General features: G+C 41.8%; 1 protein-coding gene and 1 pseudogene across 1 annotated transcript in view; both read left to right on the top strand.

Annotated features, from left to right (window-relative positions):
* Window positions 1-9,113, top strand: part of LOC102843525 (acyl-CoA-binding domain-containing protein 6-like) — a 336,108-nt gene extending 326,995 nt beyond the window's left edge. The window contains exon 8 of the mRNA XM_006887775.1: window positions 8,959-9,113. Coding sequence (XP_006887837.1) covers window positions 8,959-9,113 — 155 coding nt within the window. The remainder of the gene's footprint in view (window positions 1-8,958) is intronic.
* A 4,699-nt stretch (window positions 9,114-13,812) lies between these two features.
* Window positions 13,813-14,599, top strand: LOC102843116 (annotated as a pseudogene).
* Window positions 14,600-15,249: the final 650 nt, after the last annotated feature.

Raw genomic sequence — 15,249 nt, 5'->3', positions numbered from 1 at the left:
AGCCAGGAAATCAAAAACGTATTGCGATGGGAAAGTCTGCTGTTAGGGACCTCTCTAAAGTACTCAAGAGCAACGGTGTCTCTCTGGAGACTAAGGTGCATATGATACAGGCCATGGTCTTTGTAATCACATGTTATGCATCAGAAAGTTGAACAATGACTAGGGAGGACAAAAGAAGAATTAATGCCTTTGAGCTGTGGTGCTGGAAAAGAGTATTGAATGTACTATTGACTGCCAAGAAAACAAACAGATTGATCCTGGAGAGGGTTAAACCAGGCTACTCCTTGGAGGCAAAGATTCTGGGGCTTCGTCTGACATACTTTGGACATGTTGTGAGGAGGGGCAGGTACTTGGAGAGGGATATCATGCTTGGGAGGGTGGAGGGACAGCGCAGGAGGGGAAGGCCCTCTATGAGGTGGATTGATTAAGTGACTGGGGTAATCGGGATGGGTGTGTCAGAGGCAGTGAGATTGGCATAGGACAGAGCAGGGTTTAGGGCTGTTGTACATAGGGTCACTATGAGTTGCACGATGGCAAATAACAACAACCCAATAACCCCTGCACATCCTTATCCCTCTGCTTCCAACCTCTCCCACCCCTCTTGGATCCTTATACTCGTTCTACAATAATGGATGTTTTTAAAAAAAATTATTATTTTGTGCTTGTGTGTACCATCAAATCAGACTGGTACAGGAGGAGATTGTCCCTCCTTCTCCGGCAGAGCATCTGGTGGACTGCGTACCTCTGGTGTGGCAACTTCTTGCCACTAGGCCATCAGAGCTCCCTTACAATAATGGTTTTATACAATATTTAGCCTTGTGGGACTGAGTTAGTTCACTCAGCATAATGCTCTCCAATCCCTCCCAAGTTAGATAATGATTTACAAAGTCATTGCTCCTGCTTGCTGCATAGTATTCCATTTTGTGAATGTACTATAATTTCTCAATCTATTCATTTGTGGTTGGGACATTTGCGCTGTTTCCATGTTCTTGCAATGGTGAGTAATGCTGCTATGAACATTGGTGTACAGTTTGTGCCTCAGTTCTCATATTCTTAGGGTATATTCCAACTAGTGGAATAGCTGGGTCATATTGTATTTCTATGTTCAGCTTTTTGAGGAAGTGCCAAACTGCTTTCCAGAAGGGTTGTACCATTTTACAATCCCACAAAAATGTATGAGTTCCTTTTCCACATCCTCTCCAACATTCATCACTTGCTGCCCTGTTAAACTTCGCCGCTGTTACTGGAATGAGATGGTACCTCATTGTGGTTTTGATTTGCATCTCTCTTACTGCATCTCTTTAGTGATTTGGAGCATTTCTTCATGTGTCTGTTTGCCATTTGAATATCTTCCTCTGTGAAAATTCTTTCCAAGTGACAATCCTACCAAAAGCATTCTACATGTTCAATGCAATCCCACTCCAGATACCAAATTTATTTTTCAAGGAAATTGAAAGGGAAATTATCAAATTTATTTGGAGAGGTAAGAGACCCCGAATAAGCAAAACACTTCTTGACCTCAAAACCTACTACACAGCAATAGTAACCAAAACAGCATGGTACTGGTACAAATGAGAGGCACATAGACCAATGGAACAGAATTAAGAACCCAGAAATGGACCTAGCTATCTATGGTCAACTGATATTTGACAAGGAAATCAAAGCTATCAAATGGGGAGATTACAACCTCTTCAACAAATGGTGCTGGCAAAACTGGACTGCAGAAAGCTGCACCTCACACCATACACAAAAATAAACTAGGTTGCATCAGAGACCTGGGAGTAAAGCCTAAAACCATAACGTTCATAAGAGACAAACTGGGATCAAGCTTAGAAGCACTAGTCCAAGGTATAAAGAGACTGCCAAATACAACCAGAGTGCACAGTCTGAAGAGGATAAAAATGATGCATGGGACCTTCTAAAGATTAAATCCATGTGTGCATAAAAAACTTTCTAACAGGGTGAAAAAAAATCCTACAGACTGGGAACAAACATTTGGTAATACCATCTAAGACAAGAGTCTTATAACAAAAGTTTACAGAATACTCCTGGGCCTCCACAAGAAAAAGACTGATGACCCAATTACAAAATGGGCAAAAGACATGGAAGCTAGGATTTTGAAGCTCTCTCTTACATACTTTGGGCACATGGCCAGGAAGGACCTATCGTTAGAGAAGGACTTCATGCTTGGAAGGGTGGAGGGACAGCACAGGAGTGGAAGACCCCGGATGAGATGAATTGATACAGTAATGGGGTAATGAGGATTGTTGTGTCAGAATCAGTGAGACTGGTAGGCTTCAGAGCTGCTGTACATAGGGTTGCTATAGGCCATAGGTAACTAGACAGCATTTAACAACTACAATATTCCTGCTGACACTGTCCAATTCACGGCCTCCTAACCCCTTCCCTAATGGACAACTACAGTCCTGATTGGTCTATTGCTCGAGGCTCACCAAATCACTTTATAGAATTAGCAATCTAATAGCTCGGGGCTGGCTCACTTCCAGGTTTTTTGGAGGCTGTAAATCAAACAAGAAGAGCTTGCTCATTGTTCTCCCTCCACGCGCTGGTAGATTTGAGTGGCTAGAGAGGTGCCACCACTGACTTAACAGCACAGCTCCCTACGGACTACACCACCAGAGCACCCCTTCAGTTGGTCCTTCCATCCTAATAAAAAGGGGAGGGGGTAAACAAACCCAACAATCCATCTTAATACAGAAACCAAATTATGCTACTTCCTTTCTCACTTAGAGTCTCTTCTGACATCCCTTTTGGTCTTGTCTTTTCTTCCTGTCTTTGCAGGGCCTTTTACTTTCTTCATGGTGGTATCCTTATCCACAACTCATCTGATCTTTGGTCATCAGTGTTCAGTATATCAGATCTAGTTTTGAGATGGTTTTAAAATCCATTGGGGTAGACTTAAGATGGTATTTTGGTTCTAATGGACTGACTTTCATTTTCTTCAGCTTCAGTTTGAACTTGCACATGAAAAATTGATGGTCTGTTCCACAGTCAACCACTGGCCTTGTTTTAATTGCTAATATTGAGCTTTGTCTCACATAGTTTGGGCATGTGGACAGGAGGGAGAAGGATATCATAGACATCATGCTTGGAAGGGTCTAAGGACAGCACAGGCAAGGAAGAGCCCAGGTGAAATGGATTGACATAGTAACTGGGGTAATGGGGGTAGGTGTGTCATAGACAGTGAGATTGGCTCAAGATAGAACAGGGTTCAGAGCTATTGCACATAGGGTCACTGTGCATCACAGTCAACTCAATGGCACATAACAACAGCAACAACGTTGCGCTTCTGTGTTAACTTTTACCACATACGTAATCAGTCTAATTCCTGTGTTATCCATTTAGATGATGTCCATATCACTGTTTACATTATTTTTAAAAATATATTTGCAGTGAATAAATCCCTGGTGTACAGAATTGTATCATTCAATTTCCAGCCTCATTTCTGTCTCCAAGGCCATATTTTCCAACTGCTGGTCCTTCTTTATTTCCAACTTTTGCATTCCAATCACCAATTATTATTATTAATGGATCTTCATTTCTTGTTAGATTGGTTTCAGATGACAAAATGTGGCCAGATTGATTTATGGTTAGATTGATTTCAGACTGCAAAAAAAATCTCCAATTTTTTACTTTTTTTTTTTTTTTTTAGCTTTTGTGGGTGGTATAGTTGCATTAACAGGTCTCTTTTATATGCATATGGATAGTATCTTATCACAGTATAAATCTTGAAATGTTCTTTTTTACTTTGTGTGTGACACCACTCCTCATCAGTTTGTTATTCCTGATATGTGATTATCTGATTCAGAATGACTACTACCAGTCCATTTCAGCTCTGTAATGCCTAGGATGTTAATCTTTATACATTTTATTTCATTTTTTTAAAGTTCAAACTTTCCTAGATTCATACTTCATATATTTCATTTTCTATGAATATTTTCCGCTTTTCTTATCATTTTTTTAGAGTCTTCCAATTTGAAAGGTTCATCTTCCTGCATGATATTCAACAGTATTACTCTGTTACTCATAGGGTTTCAAAGGCTTGTTATTTTAGAAGTGGATGGCCAGTGCTGCTTCTTAGTCTGTCTAGAAGTTGCATTTAAACCTGTCCACCATGGATGACCCTGCCAGTATTTGAAATACCAGTGGCATTGCTTCCAGCATAAGACACTGCAGTACAGTAAACTGATAGACAAGTGCTATACCCAAAAGGGAAGACTATAATCTGTAAGTGCTATAACCTTAAGAGCAAAATAAAATGTAGAGATGCTAAGAGAGATGAACAAATTATTTCAAAGGGCAGCTCGAGAGGACAAAGAAAAGTATTATAAAAAACCATGAAGTGCTGGAGTTAGAAAACGAAAAGGGATGAACACACGCAGCATTTCTCAAGTGGAAAGGACAAAGGAACAATTTCAAGCCTTGAGTTGCAGTATTGAAGTATTCTAGGGCAAAATCTTGAATGATGAGGCAACATCAGAAGATCAAAAGAATACATACACAGAGTCTTTGTACCAAAAAGATTCATTTAAAAAAAAACTTGGTTGACACTGAACCATTTCGGGAAGTAGTGTATATATATGATCATAACACAGTGGTAATGAAGGAAGAAGTAGTTCAAGTTGGCATTCACAAAAAGTAAGGCCCCAGGAATTGATTTAATACCAATAAGTTTTTTAATGAATGGATGTAGCCCTGGACATACTTATTAGCCTATGCCAAGAAAATTTGGAAGACAGCTACCTGGCCAACTTGACTAATAGAAATCCATATTTGTTCCCATTTCAAAATAAGGCAATCTAACAGAGTGCAGAAATCATAAGCAATATAATTATTATCACATGCAAATAAAAACTTGCTGGAAATTACTTTTAAAGCTAGAACAGTACATTGACGTACAGAAATTCAAACTGAATTTAGAAGAAACCATGATACATGGGATATGGCTGGTGTTAGGTGGATTGTGGCTGAAACCAGATGTTTACTTGTGGTTTTCTTGACTACACCATACTCATACAGTGTTGGAGGGGAAGAGGCGTTTGTGTGGATTGTAACAAATTACAGATAAAATGGGTGACCCTGGAGGACATTATGCTGAGTGAGGTATCTCAGTCACAAAGGGCAAATGCTATATGGTGCCACTGTTGTAGAATGAGGCTGGCATCGGGGTGGGGGTAAGACTGAGAAAAACTGGATGAAATATGTTTACGGCATTGAAGTCTTTGGGGGAGAGAATATTTTATATTTTAGGGCATTATGTTTATCGTAAGAGTACAGAATGAGGGTTGCAGAGTGGATTATATTTGGGGTTGGGGAGGTGTGGGGGGGATTCCGTACCAGTGAGGGAGTTTTTCTTTTGCGTTTGAAGGAGAGGAACAAACCGGGGTTGGGAGTGGGGGAGGGGGGGCAGGGAGAGGGGTGCAACAATGAATGAATGGAATTCCAAAATCTCTGTAGATGTTCACTGAAATGAAAAATAAAGAAATTTTTTAAAAATTACAGATAACACTTGTACTCATGAGAAACCTATACATAGACGAAGAAGTAGTTGTCTGAACAGAGCAAGAGAACCCTGCATAGTTTGAAATCGAGAAAGGTGTGCATCAAGGTTGTATCCTTTCTCTATATCTATTCAGTATGTATATTGAGCTAATAATTTGAGAAACAAGACTATATTAAAAGAATATGGCACCAAGATTAGAGGAAGACTCATAAACTTCAGATGACAACTTTGCAAAAAGGGAAAAAAGACTTGAAGCGCTTACTGCAGAAAACCAAAGACTGCAAACTTCAGTGTGGATTACATCTCAAAATTAAGAAAACAAAAATCCTCACCACTAAACCAATAGACAACATCATGATAGTCGGAGACAAGATTGAAGTTGTCAGTTATTTCATTTTACGTGGGTCAACAATCAGCACTCATTGTATCAGCCGTCAAAAAAATAAAAGAGATAGTGCCTTGGGAAAACACCTCTCTAAAGTTATAAAGGGCAGTGATAACCGTTTAAAGACCAAGGTGCACCTGATCCAAACCACAGTATTTTTACTTGCTTCCTATGCATCTGAAAGTTAGGTAAGGATAATGAATGAAGAACTGATTTCTTTGAAAAGTGGCATTGGCGACAACTACAGAGTATTCCATTAACTACCAAAAGAATAGACCAGTCTGGCTTGGAGGAAATATAACCAGGCCGCTCTTTACAGGGCAAGCATGGTGAAACTTTATCTCACATACTTTGGGCTTATTGTCAGGAGGGACCAGTCCTTGGAAAAAGACATCAGACTGAGAAAAGTAGAGGATCAGCAATAGAGGAAGTACTCTTACAGAGACAGAATGACACCATGGCTGCAACAGTGGACTTGAGGACGACACAGAGTATTTGTCTGTTGTTCATAGAATCACTCTGTGTCATATAGTCAGCTTGACAGCACATAGCACACAATCACCTTCCTCACAGGCCTGTGAGTCACTTGATAAAACCCAGACTTGATTCTGATCTCCATTTTTTCCTTATCACCTGGCTTTAGAGTTGTTTCTGGTTTTGTTTTACTTTATTATGTCTCTACCCTAATACTAATTTCATTCTTTTTTATTAGAACTTACCAAATACATATTGGATTCCTGTTCTATGCCACATTTTCCAAGAGCAGGAATCTTGTCTGTATCCTTGGCAGAACTATGCAGTATATGCTCAATAAAATGGCCATTGATTCAAGCTGCTTATCTTTCTTTCCTTTTTCTTCACCTTTTACTTTTAACTGTTGTTATGTGGTATGTTGTTGTTGTCGTCATTGTTCTTAGGTGCCATTGAGGCTAGTACGATTCATAATGACCCTATGAACAAAAGATCTGAACCCTATTCTATTTTGTATCATCCTCACCCTTCCTGACACAAGAATCCATTGCAGCAGTCACCATGTCAACCCACCTGGTTGAGGGTCTTCCTCTACTTTTACGTTGCAACCCTCCACCCTTCTTAGCATCATGTCCCTTTCCAAGGAATAGTCCCTCCTAGCAAAATTCCCAAAGTATGTGAGGCAAAGCCTCATCATTCTTGCCTTCAAAGAGAGCACTCTGGCTGCACCCTCTCCAACACATAACTGTTTGCTCTTTTGGCGGTCCAAAGAATGTTCAGTGCTCTTCCCCAACACTACAGCTCAAAAGCTTCAATTCTTCTTTTGTCATCCTTATTCATTGTCCAGCTCTCAGATGTATAGCAAGTGATTGGAAAGACTATGGCCTGAATCTAACACACCTTAGTCCTCAAACTGACATCATTACTCCTCAATAATTTGGAGAGGTCACTAACTACAGATTTTCCCAGTGCAGTGTATCTCCTTATTTCCTGACTGCTGTTACCAAGGCTGTTAATTGTGGATCCAAGCAAGATGAAGTTATTGACAGTTTCAATTTCCTCTCCATCCGTCATGATGTTACCTATTGGTCCAGTGGTAAGAATGTTTGTTTTCTTTACATTGAGATAGAGTCCATAATGAAAGCTGTATTATTTGATCTTCTGAAACAACTGCTTCAGGTCGTCCTCACTTTCACCAAGCAAGTTTGTGTCATCTGCATAGCACAGATTATTGATGAGTCTCTCTCCAATCCTGATGCCACACTTGTCTTCATAGAGTCCAGCTTCTCAAATAATTTGCTCAACACACAGATTAAATAGATACGGAGAGAGAATACAACCCTGAAACACTTCCTTATTAAGTTCTATTGTGTAGTATAACTCACTATAAAACAGTATATGAAGTATGTATGAAGAACTTAAAATATAACATTATAAATGTTAACAATTCCTAGTTTAAGATCTAAAATGTCAACTATATTTTTGAAGAGAGTTCTGGTTGCTGCTTCTTGTTGTTGTTTTTGATTGCCTTCGTGTTGAGCACAACTCATAGTAACCCTATGAACAAAAGGCCTAAAGCCTCTCTACAACTATCATCATTTATCATAGTTCATAGAGTTTCCAGAGGCATGTTTTGTATGAAGTGCATGCCATTCCTGCTTCCCATCTGGTTGCTTAGTGATAAGGAATTGCACGGACAGCACAAAAGTATGCATTCTAATCCACCAGTTACTCCACCGGAGAAAAGATGGGCAGTGTGTCCTACTGTGCAATTTACTGCCTCTGAAAACCTGCTGGAAAATCAGTTATGTGTCGGTTCTGACTTGACAGCATATAGTAACAACAACATATGTGACTAATACATGGCCCTTCCTGCCACTCCCCAGAGAGTACCACTTCCCAGAAATTTGTATTAAAGTTGTCTTCATCTTCTTTATAGTTAAACCATGTTTGTTATCTCTGAACAAATATGAAAAGGACAGAACAGAGCAATACCATGCTACCTTTACAAGAAGTCTTCATATCTATAGGTCCTTTTTTTCTTCCTCCTACACCTGGGACTTATCAATAGCATTTAATGTTTAACAAATAAACCTCAGCAAAGGGGATGTTTTGATTACTGGGCCAATTTTTTTATTTAGCTGTCAAATTGTAAATTGTGGTACTTACACATTTATATCACCCCTCTTCATTGACACAATCAAAATTTTCCTTTGACTTTACATTATTTATAAGGTTTTTTCATAACATATATATTTCTACCTATAGATTGATGTACAACACTAGGGTTTTTTGGTCCTTTATCTCAGCCTTTAAGAGTAGAGTTTTTAAAAAAAAAAAACAAACACAACAACTCTACATCCCTTTTAGTGAAAAAAGGAAATTTGTTTGTTTCTCAGGCAGTCAAAAAGGTGCCCCTGGTCTTCCTCAGACTTGAGGGCCCCTCTCTAGGTACCAGCTCTCAGAGGACTGGCCAGCCTCCTGCAGCCACTCTGATGACTTCTGCACTTGTCCTTCTTCCGGTACGGTTATTTTTCTTTGTCTCACAGTATGCTTATCTTCGTATTTGTCCTTCCAGCTGCGGCCTGCGAGTTTGTGGACATCGTGGAGCTGCTGCTGCAGTCTGGCGCCGACCCCACACTGCGTGACCAGGACGGCTGCCTGCCGGAGGAGGTGACGGACTGCAGGGCCGTGGCACAGGTGCTACAGCAGCACACCACCCGCACAGCATAGTCGGGGAGCAGAGGCTGCTGCCTACAGCGTAGGGCTTCACTGAGAGAGAAAACCACAGATATGGCATTTCTTTTGATATTCACTAGCTAATAAAATCAGGGTATCCTGAGGAGCTTAGATTCTGAAGCCTCAGTAATTCATTGTTCTTGTCTGCGTTCTGGGGAGCAGAATTTGGGTGATGAACATGTGTACTGTGCATAATGCAATCCAATTCTGCTGAGCATGCTCTGAAATTTATCACTGCTCAGGAGGGAGGGGAGAGTAGGAGACAGATCGTATTTCACAATATTAAACATGGCTGTGCTTGAAAAAAAAATGCAGAAGCAAAAGGTGACCAACAGCACCAAACTGGTAGTTAGGGAACTTTTCATGATACCTCAGTATGATGGAAATCAGATGTTCTTGTGGCCTCTTGTACCCCAAGTCTGAAAGATGACTAAAATGACTTTTTTTTTTTTTGGCAGACATATGTGGGAATAGGGAAGAAAAAGGGCATTAGGAAAAGAACACTTGAAGAGAAAGAATTTTGTCTGTAAGGGAACACAGAATTCAGAAGGACAACTAGATTTACTCCAAAATTTGGGCATTATAAAAATAAGATTTAGCAACTCAGTTTCAGATTGAAACATGGATTCTGGGGAATTCACTACTCTGGTCAGGATTCCTTAAACTTTATTAAATACAAGCAGGGCCCTGTAACACTAATATCCCTGCCATGTATGGCAGCAGTCGGTGTCAATGTGTCAGGCTGAACTGGTAAGCTTATCTGGGTTGAATGTGAAATTATCACAACCCCACCAGTAGCAAGGAGCCCTGGAGATGCAGAGATTAACTGCTTGGCCATTAGCCAGAAGGTCAGCAGTTGAAACCCACCAGCTACTCCTTACAAGAACTATGTGGCCATGTGCTTCCATTAAGGTTTACCGCCTTAGAAACCTGTGAAGACGTTCTCCTCTGTTCTTTTGGTTCTCAGTGAATCAGAATCGGCTCAGCTGTACCAACTTTTTCAAGGGTCACTACTAAGATGCAAGTAATAGACTTGCTTAATGGGGCCCTCGGCAGTGGGCAGGATCTGGAGAGTTCACTGGTTTGGGCAAAAGGCGCTATGGCTGACCTGTCCTGCTGGAAAAAAGCTCTCCAGAGCAGAATGAGGCCAGTTAGTGCTACTTGTTTTGTGATTCTTCTAATCTGACTACCAATTTTCTGAGCATAAACCAAAGGCATCTACCAAGACTATTCTTTTTAAGTTTTTATTATTATTAATTTTAATGAAAATTTACAGAGACTTTGGATTTCCATTCATTAATTGGTGCACTTTTCTCCCTACCCACCCATCCCCCACCCCAGTATGCTCTTATCTTTGAAAAGTAAAAGAAAAATTCTTTCATTGTTATACAATCCCTGCCCCCCAGGTCCACTCCACTATGCAGCCTTCATTCTGGACTCCTGCAAGACTATTTTTTCAAAGCCTACAGATACACATCACTTCATGTCTGTCCAGCAATGTCCAACAGCATATACTCACAAAATTTCACTTTGTTTTGTTTTGATTTTCTAAAGGGAAATCAGCTTGCTTTTATTTGTTATTTCCTCCTAATGGTTTCAGGGGAATGCTAGTGGCCTGGTGGTAAGAAACTGTGCTGCAATCCCAAAGGAATGCAGTGCAACCCACCAGGTGCTCCATGGGAGACGGATGGGCAGTCTCTTCCCATGAGATTTACTGCCTCTGACAACCTGCTGGAGCGTCACCTATGGGCCGGATCCGCCTTGACAGCACTCACAACAGCACTGGTTATAAGGAACGGCTCTGGTGGCGTAGTCCATAGCAAGTTGTACTGCTGCCAGAGGTACTGCATGCCCAGTAGTTTGCAGAATCCACCCACAGTCCTGTGGGGAAAGGTGGGCACTCTCCTTCCACTGTGATTGACAGCCGAGGAGGTCAGTGGAGGGTCCCTGTGAGTCAGACTTGGCTTGACAGCTGTGAGTTTGAATTCTGAGTAATGGTTTCAAAGACCCCAGGCACCACAAGTGAATAAGAAGCAGGGCTTCACAGTGTATCCCATTCCCTGTAGGGCTTCTTCCTTCACATTGACTTCCCCTCCTTGATCAGGAAGCAACTGCTCCAACAGGGGGCCAGGAGCCAGGGCTACCACTGCCAGCCTTGTTCCTGGTACTCACACACCTGGTTTCCATATGCACCTCTGTGCACCCTCCCTCTGCCCCACACAGTCTGGCTGCCAGTATAGACGCTGCCTGCCCAGCCCACTCAACAAGGCCGCCTCCTATACTACTAGGTATAGCTCTTTTTCTTTGTCCACTGAGCTCCCATAATATCTTAGTAGAATGGACTTGATAGGGATTTAACTATGGGTTGTACAGGGAAAGTCTGTGTATAATAATGGTATTTACACAGCTTCCAAATCACATAACATCCTGCCTCTTTCACAAAATGTTTCAGCCACAGCATACACCTGTAATCACGTTTTTACATTATTTCTGTATCCACAGAATACTAAAATGGTACTATAATTCTACAAGAGCATTTCTCTTTATTCTTCTTTTCATCACAATCTTAGTTACAATAAAATCTACTACTTAGCTAATCTTCTCATGTTCCACATTAATTGAATATGTTTAAGAAACACAATAAGCTATTTTCAGTAAAAGTGACCAAGAGGTTGCATATAGGTATTTTGATTGAAATGACTTTGTGCATTTTTAGGACGTTGTTGTTGTTGTTGTTGTTGTTGTTGTGTGCCATCAAGTTGCCTACAACTCATAGCAAGCCTATGTACAACAGCCCTAAACCCTGCTCTTTCCTGGGCCAATCTCACTGTCTCTAGCACACCTACTCCCATTACCCCAATCACTGAATCAATCCATCTCATTGAGGATCTTCCTCTCCTGCACTATCGCTCTACCCTCCCAAGCATAACATCCCTCTCCAAGGACTGGTCCCTCCTTGTAACATGCCCAAAGTATGTCAGATGAAGCTTTAGAATCCTTGCCTCCAAGGAGCAGCCTGGTTTAACTCTACCTAGGACAAACCTGTTTGTTTTCTTAGCAGTCCATGGTATATTCAATACTCTTCTCCAGCACCACAGCTCAAAGGCATCAATTCTTCTGTCCTCCCTAGTCATTGTCGAGCTCTCTGACGCGTCACAGATTATTGCAAAAACCATGACCTATATCAGGTGCACCTTAGTCTCCAGACATCGTTGCTCTTCATTACTTTGGAGAGGTCTCTAACAGCAGACTTACCCATCATGATACATCTTTTAATTTCCTGGCTGCCGGTGCCAAGAGTGTTGGTTGTTGAGCCAAGCAAACTAAAATTGTGAACAATCTGTCTCTTCACCATCATGATGCTTCCAATTAGCCCAGTGGTGAGAATCTTTGTTTTAGGACATTAGCAAGTCAAAGATGCCTTGTCCTTTTCATATTTACAGAGTAATTCTAGAAGCAAGACGGTCTCAGGGAACTCCTGCTTTCATGTCTTTTACAAGTTGGCCTTGATATTTCTTAAGCAATGGTTTAATTATTTGTTTGCATTGCTTAAACTGTATGTAAGCACAGTGGCAGCATAGTGTGCAGGGAATTGCATTGTAACTGAGAGGACTTGCCTGTCCAGCAGTGAGTCACACCTACCAGTGGCTCGTCTGAAAGAGGCAGGATCTCCCGTGTGACATACAGCCAGAAACCCCATGGGGGGGTCTGTATGCATACATTCCAATTCAACAGCAGTGAGGTTGAGTTTCTGAAACTGAATATGTAGATAATTCTGCCCAAAGCACCCTTGAGGCTTGAATTTGTTCTTCAGTTCCCTCAGCTTAAGTAATGCTGAGCGAGTTTGGCACCTTTGATTTTCTGACTCCAGCTCTTTGCACTTTTCATTATAATACTTTATTTTGTCTTCCCACACTGCCCTTTGAAATCTTCTGTTCAGCCCCTTAACTTCTTGATTTCTTCCCTTTGCTTTGGCTTCTCAGTACTCTGGAGCAATAGAGTCTCTTCTGACATGCATTTTGGTCTTTTCTTCCTCCTTGGTCTTTGTAATGACCTTTTGCATTCTTCCTGAATTATATTCATTTTCGTTTGTTTCTTTGTTTTGTTTTTTTCTCTTCTTGTTGTGTACCATCAAGTCGGATCTGACTGGCACCGGAGGAGATAGACCCTCCTTCTCCAGTGGAGCATCTGGTGGATTCAAACCATGCACCTTCAAGATTGCAGCGCAGCTTCTTCCACTAGGCCACCAGAGCTCCCTCCTCGATAATATTCTTGATATCCTCCCATGACTTATCTGGTCTTTGCTCATTAATGTTCAAGACCTTAAACCTGTTCCTGAGATGGTTTTGAATTTCAAGTAGGATAGACTCAAGGTCACATTTTGTTTCCCATGGATTCAGTTTAATTTTCCTCAGCTTCAGTGTGGCTTGCATAGGAGTAGTTGGTGGTCTGTTCCACAATCAGCACCTGGCCTAGTTTTCACAGCTGATGCTTTGGGCAGAATATTAAATGATCCAGGAAGCATTAAAAGAAGATGGAAAGAATATACAGTCATTGTACCAAAAGGAATTGGTGGACACAGAAGAATTTCATGGAACAATATATAAGCAAGAGCCTGTGGTGATGAAAGAAGTTCAAGCTGCTCTGAAAGAATTGGCAAAAAAAAAATGTCTCTGTCACCCATCCACCCAAGATGCCAAAGGAAAAGAAGGCCAAGGGGAAGAAAGTAGCCCCAGCGCCTGCCGTGGTCAAGAAGCAGGAGGCCAAGAAGGTGGTGAATCCCCTGTTTGAGAAAAGGCCCAAAAACGTTGGCATCGGGCAGGACATCCAACCCAAAGTTGACCTTACCCACTTCATCATGGCCCCGCTACATCCGGCTGCAGCGGCAGAGGGCAATCCTCTACAAACGACTCAAGGTGCCACCTGCCATTAACCAGTTCACCCAGGCCTTGGACCGCCAGACAGCTCCTCAGCTGCTGACGCTGGCCCACAACTACCGACAAGAGACCAAGAAGGAGAAGAAACAGAGGCTGCTGGAGAAGGCTGCTGGCAAAGGAGACACCCCCACAAAGAGACATCCTGTCCTCCGTGCCGGGGTGAATATGATCACCACCCTGGTGGAGAACAAGAAGGCCCAACTGATGGTGATCGCACACGACGTGGACCCCATAGAGGTGGTGGTCTTCCTGCCGGCCTTGTGTCAGAAGATGGGTGTTCCCTACTGCATCATCAAGGGCAAGGCCAGGCTGAGCCGCTTTGTCCACTGGAAGACCTGCACCACTGTTGCCTTCATGCAGATGAACCCAGAAAATAAAGGTGCTCTGGCGAAGCTGGTAGAAGCCATCAGAACCAATTACAACGACAGATATGATGAGATCCACTGCCACTGGGGAGGCAGCGTCCTGGGGCCCAAGTCAGTGGCCCGCATCGCCAAGCTGGAGAAGGCCAAGGCCAAAGAACTCGCCACCAAACTGGACTGATGTACACACCGACTCTTCTGTACATAAGAATAAACTTATTCCACCATCTGCAAAAAAAAAGAATTGGCAAAAAACAAGTCCCCAGGAATTGATGGTATACCAGTTGACATATTTCAACAAAAAGATGCTGCCCTGGATGTGCTCACCAAGTTGTGCCAAGAAATCTGGAGGATAACAACCTGACAAGCTGACTGGAAGAGATCAATATTTGTTACCATTCCAAAGAAAGGTGACTCAACAGAGTGCAGAAATTGACAGTGTTATTAATATCTCATGCAAGCAAGATTCAGCTGAAGATAATCCAAAAACAACTGGAACAGCACATCAACAGAGAAATGCCTGAAGTACAGTCTGGGTTTAGAAGATGCCTATCATACTTTATTATATGGAATATTATAGTTAATGTCAGATGGATCTTGGCCGAAAGCAGAGAGTACCAGAGGAATGTCTGTCTATGTTTCATTGGCTATGCAAAGGCATTTGACTGTGTGGATCACAACAAACTGTGGCTGACACTAAAAAGAATGGGAATCCCAGAACACTTGATTGTACTTATGTGAAACCTATACTTGGACCAGGAGAAAGTCATCAGAACAGAGCAAGGCAACACTGCATGGTTCAAAACTGGGAAGGGTGTACACCAGGGATGT

The sequence above is a fragment of the Elephantulus edwardii genome, unplaced genomic scaffold (genome assembly GCF_000299155.1).
Source record: "Elephantulus edwardii isolate Elephantulus edwardi_28Jun2011 unplaced genomic scaffold, EleEdw1.0 scaffold00061, whole genome shotgun sequence".
Classification (NCBI taxonomy): domain Eukaryota; kingdom Metazoa; phylum Chordata; class Mammalia; order Macroscelidea; family Macroscelididae; genus Elephantulus; species Elephantulus edwardii.
This window is presented reverse-complemented; position numbering and strand designations above follow the sequence as displayed.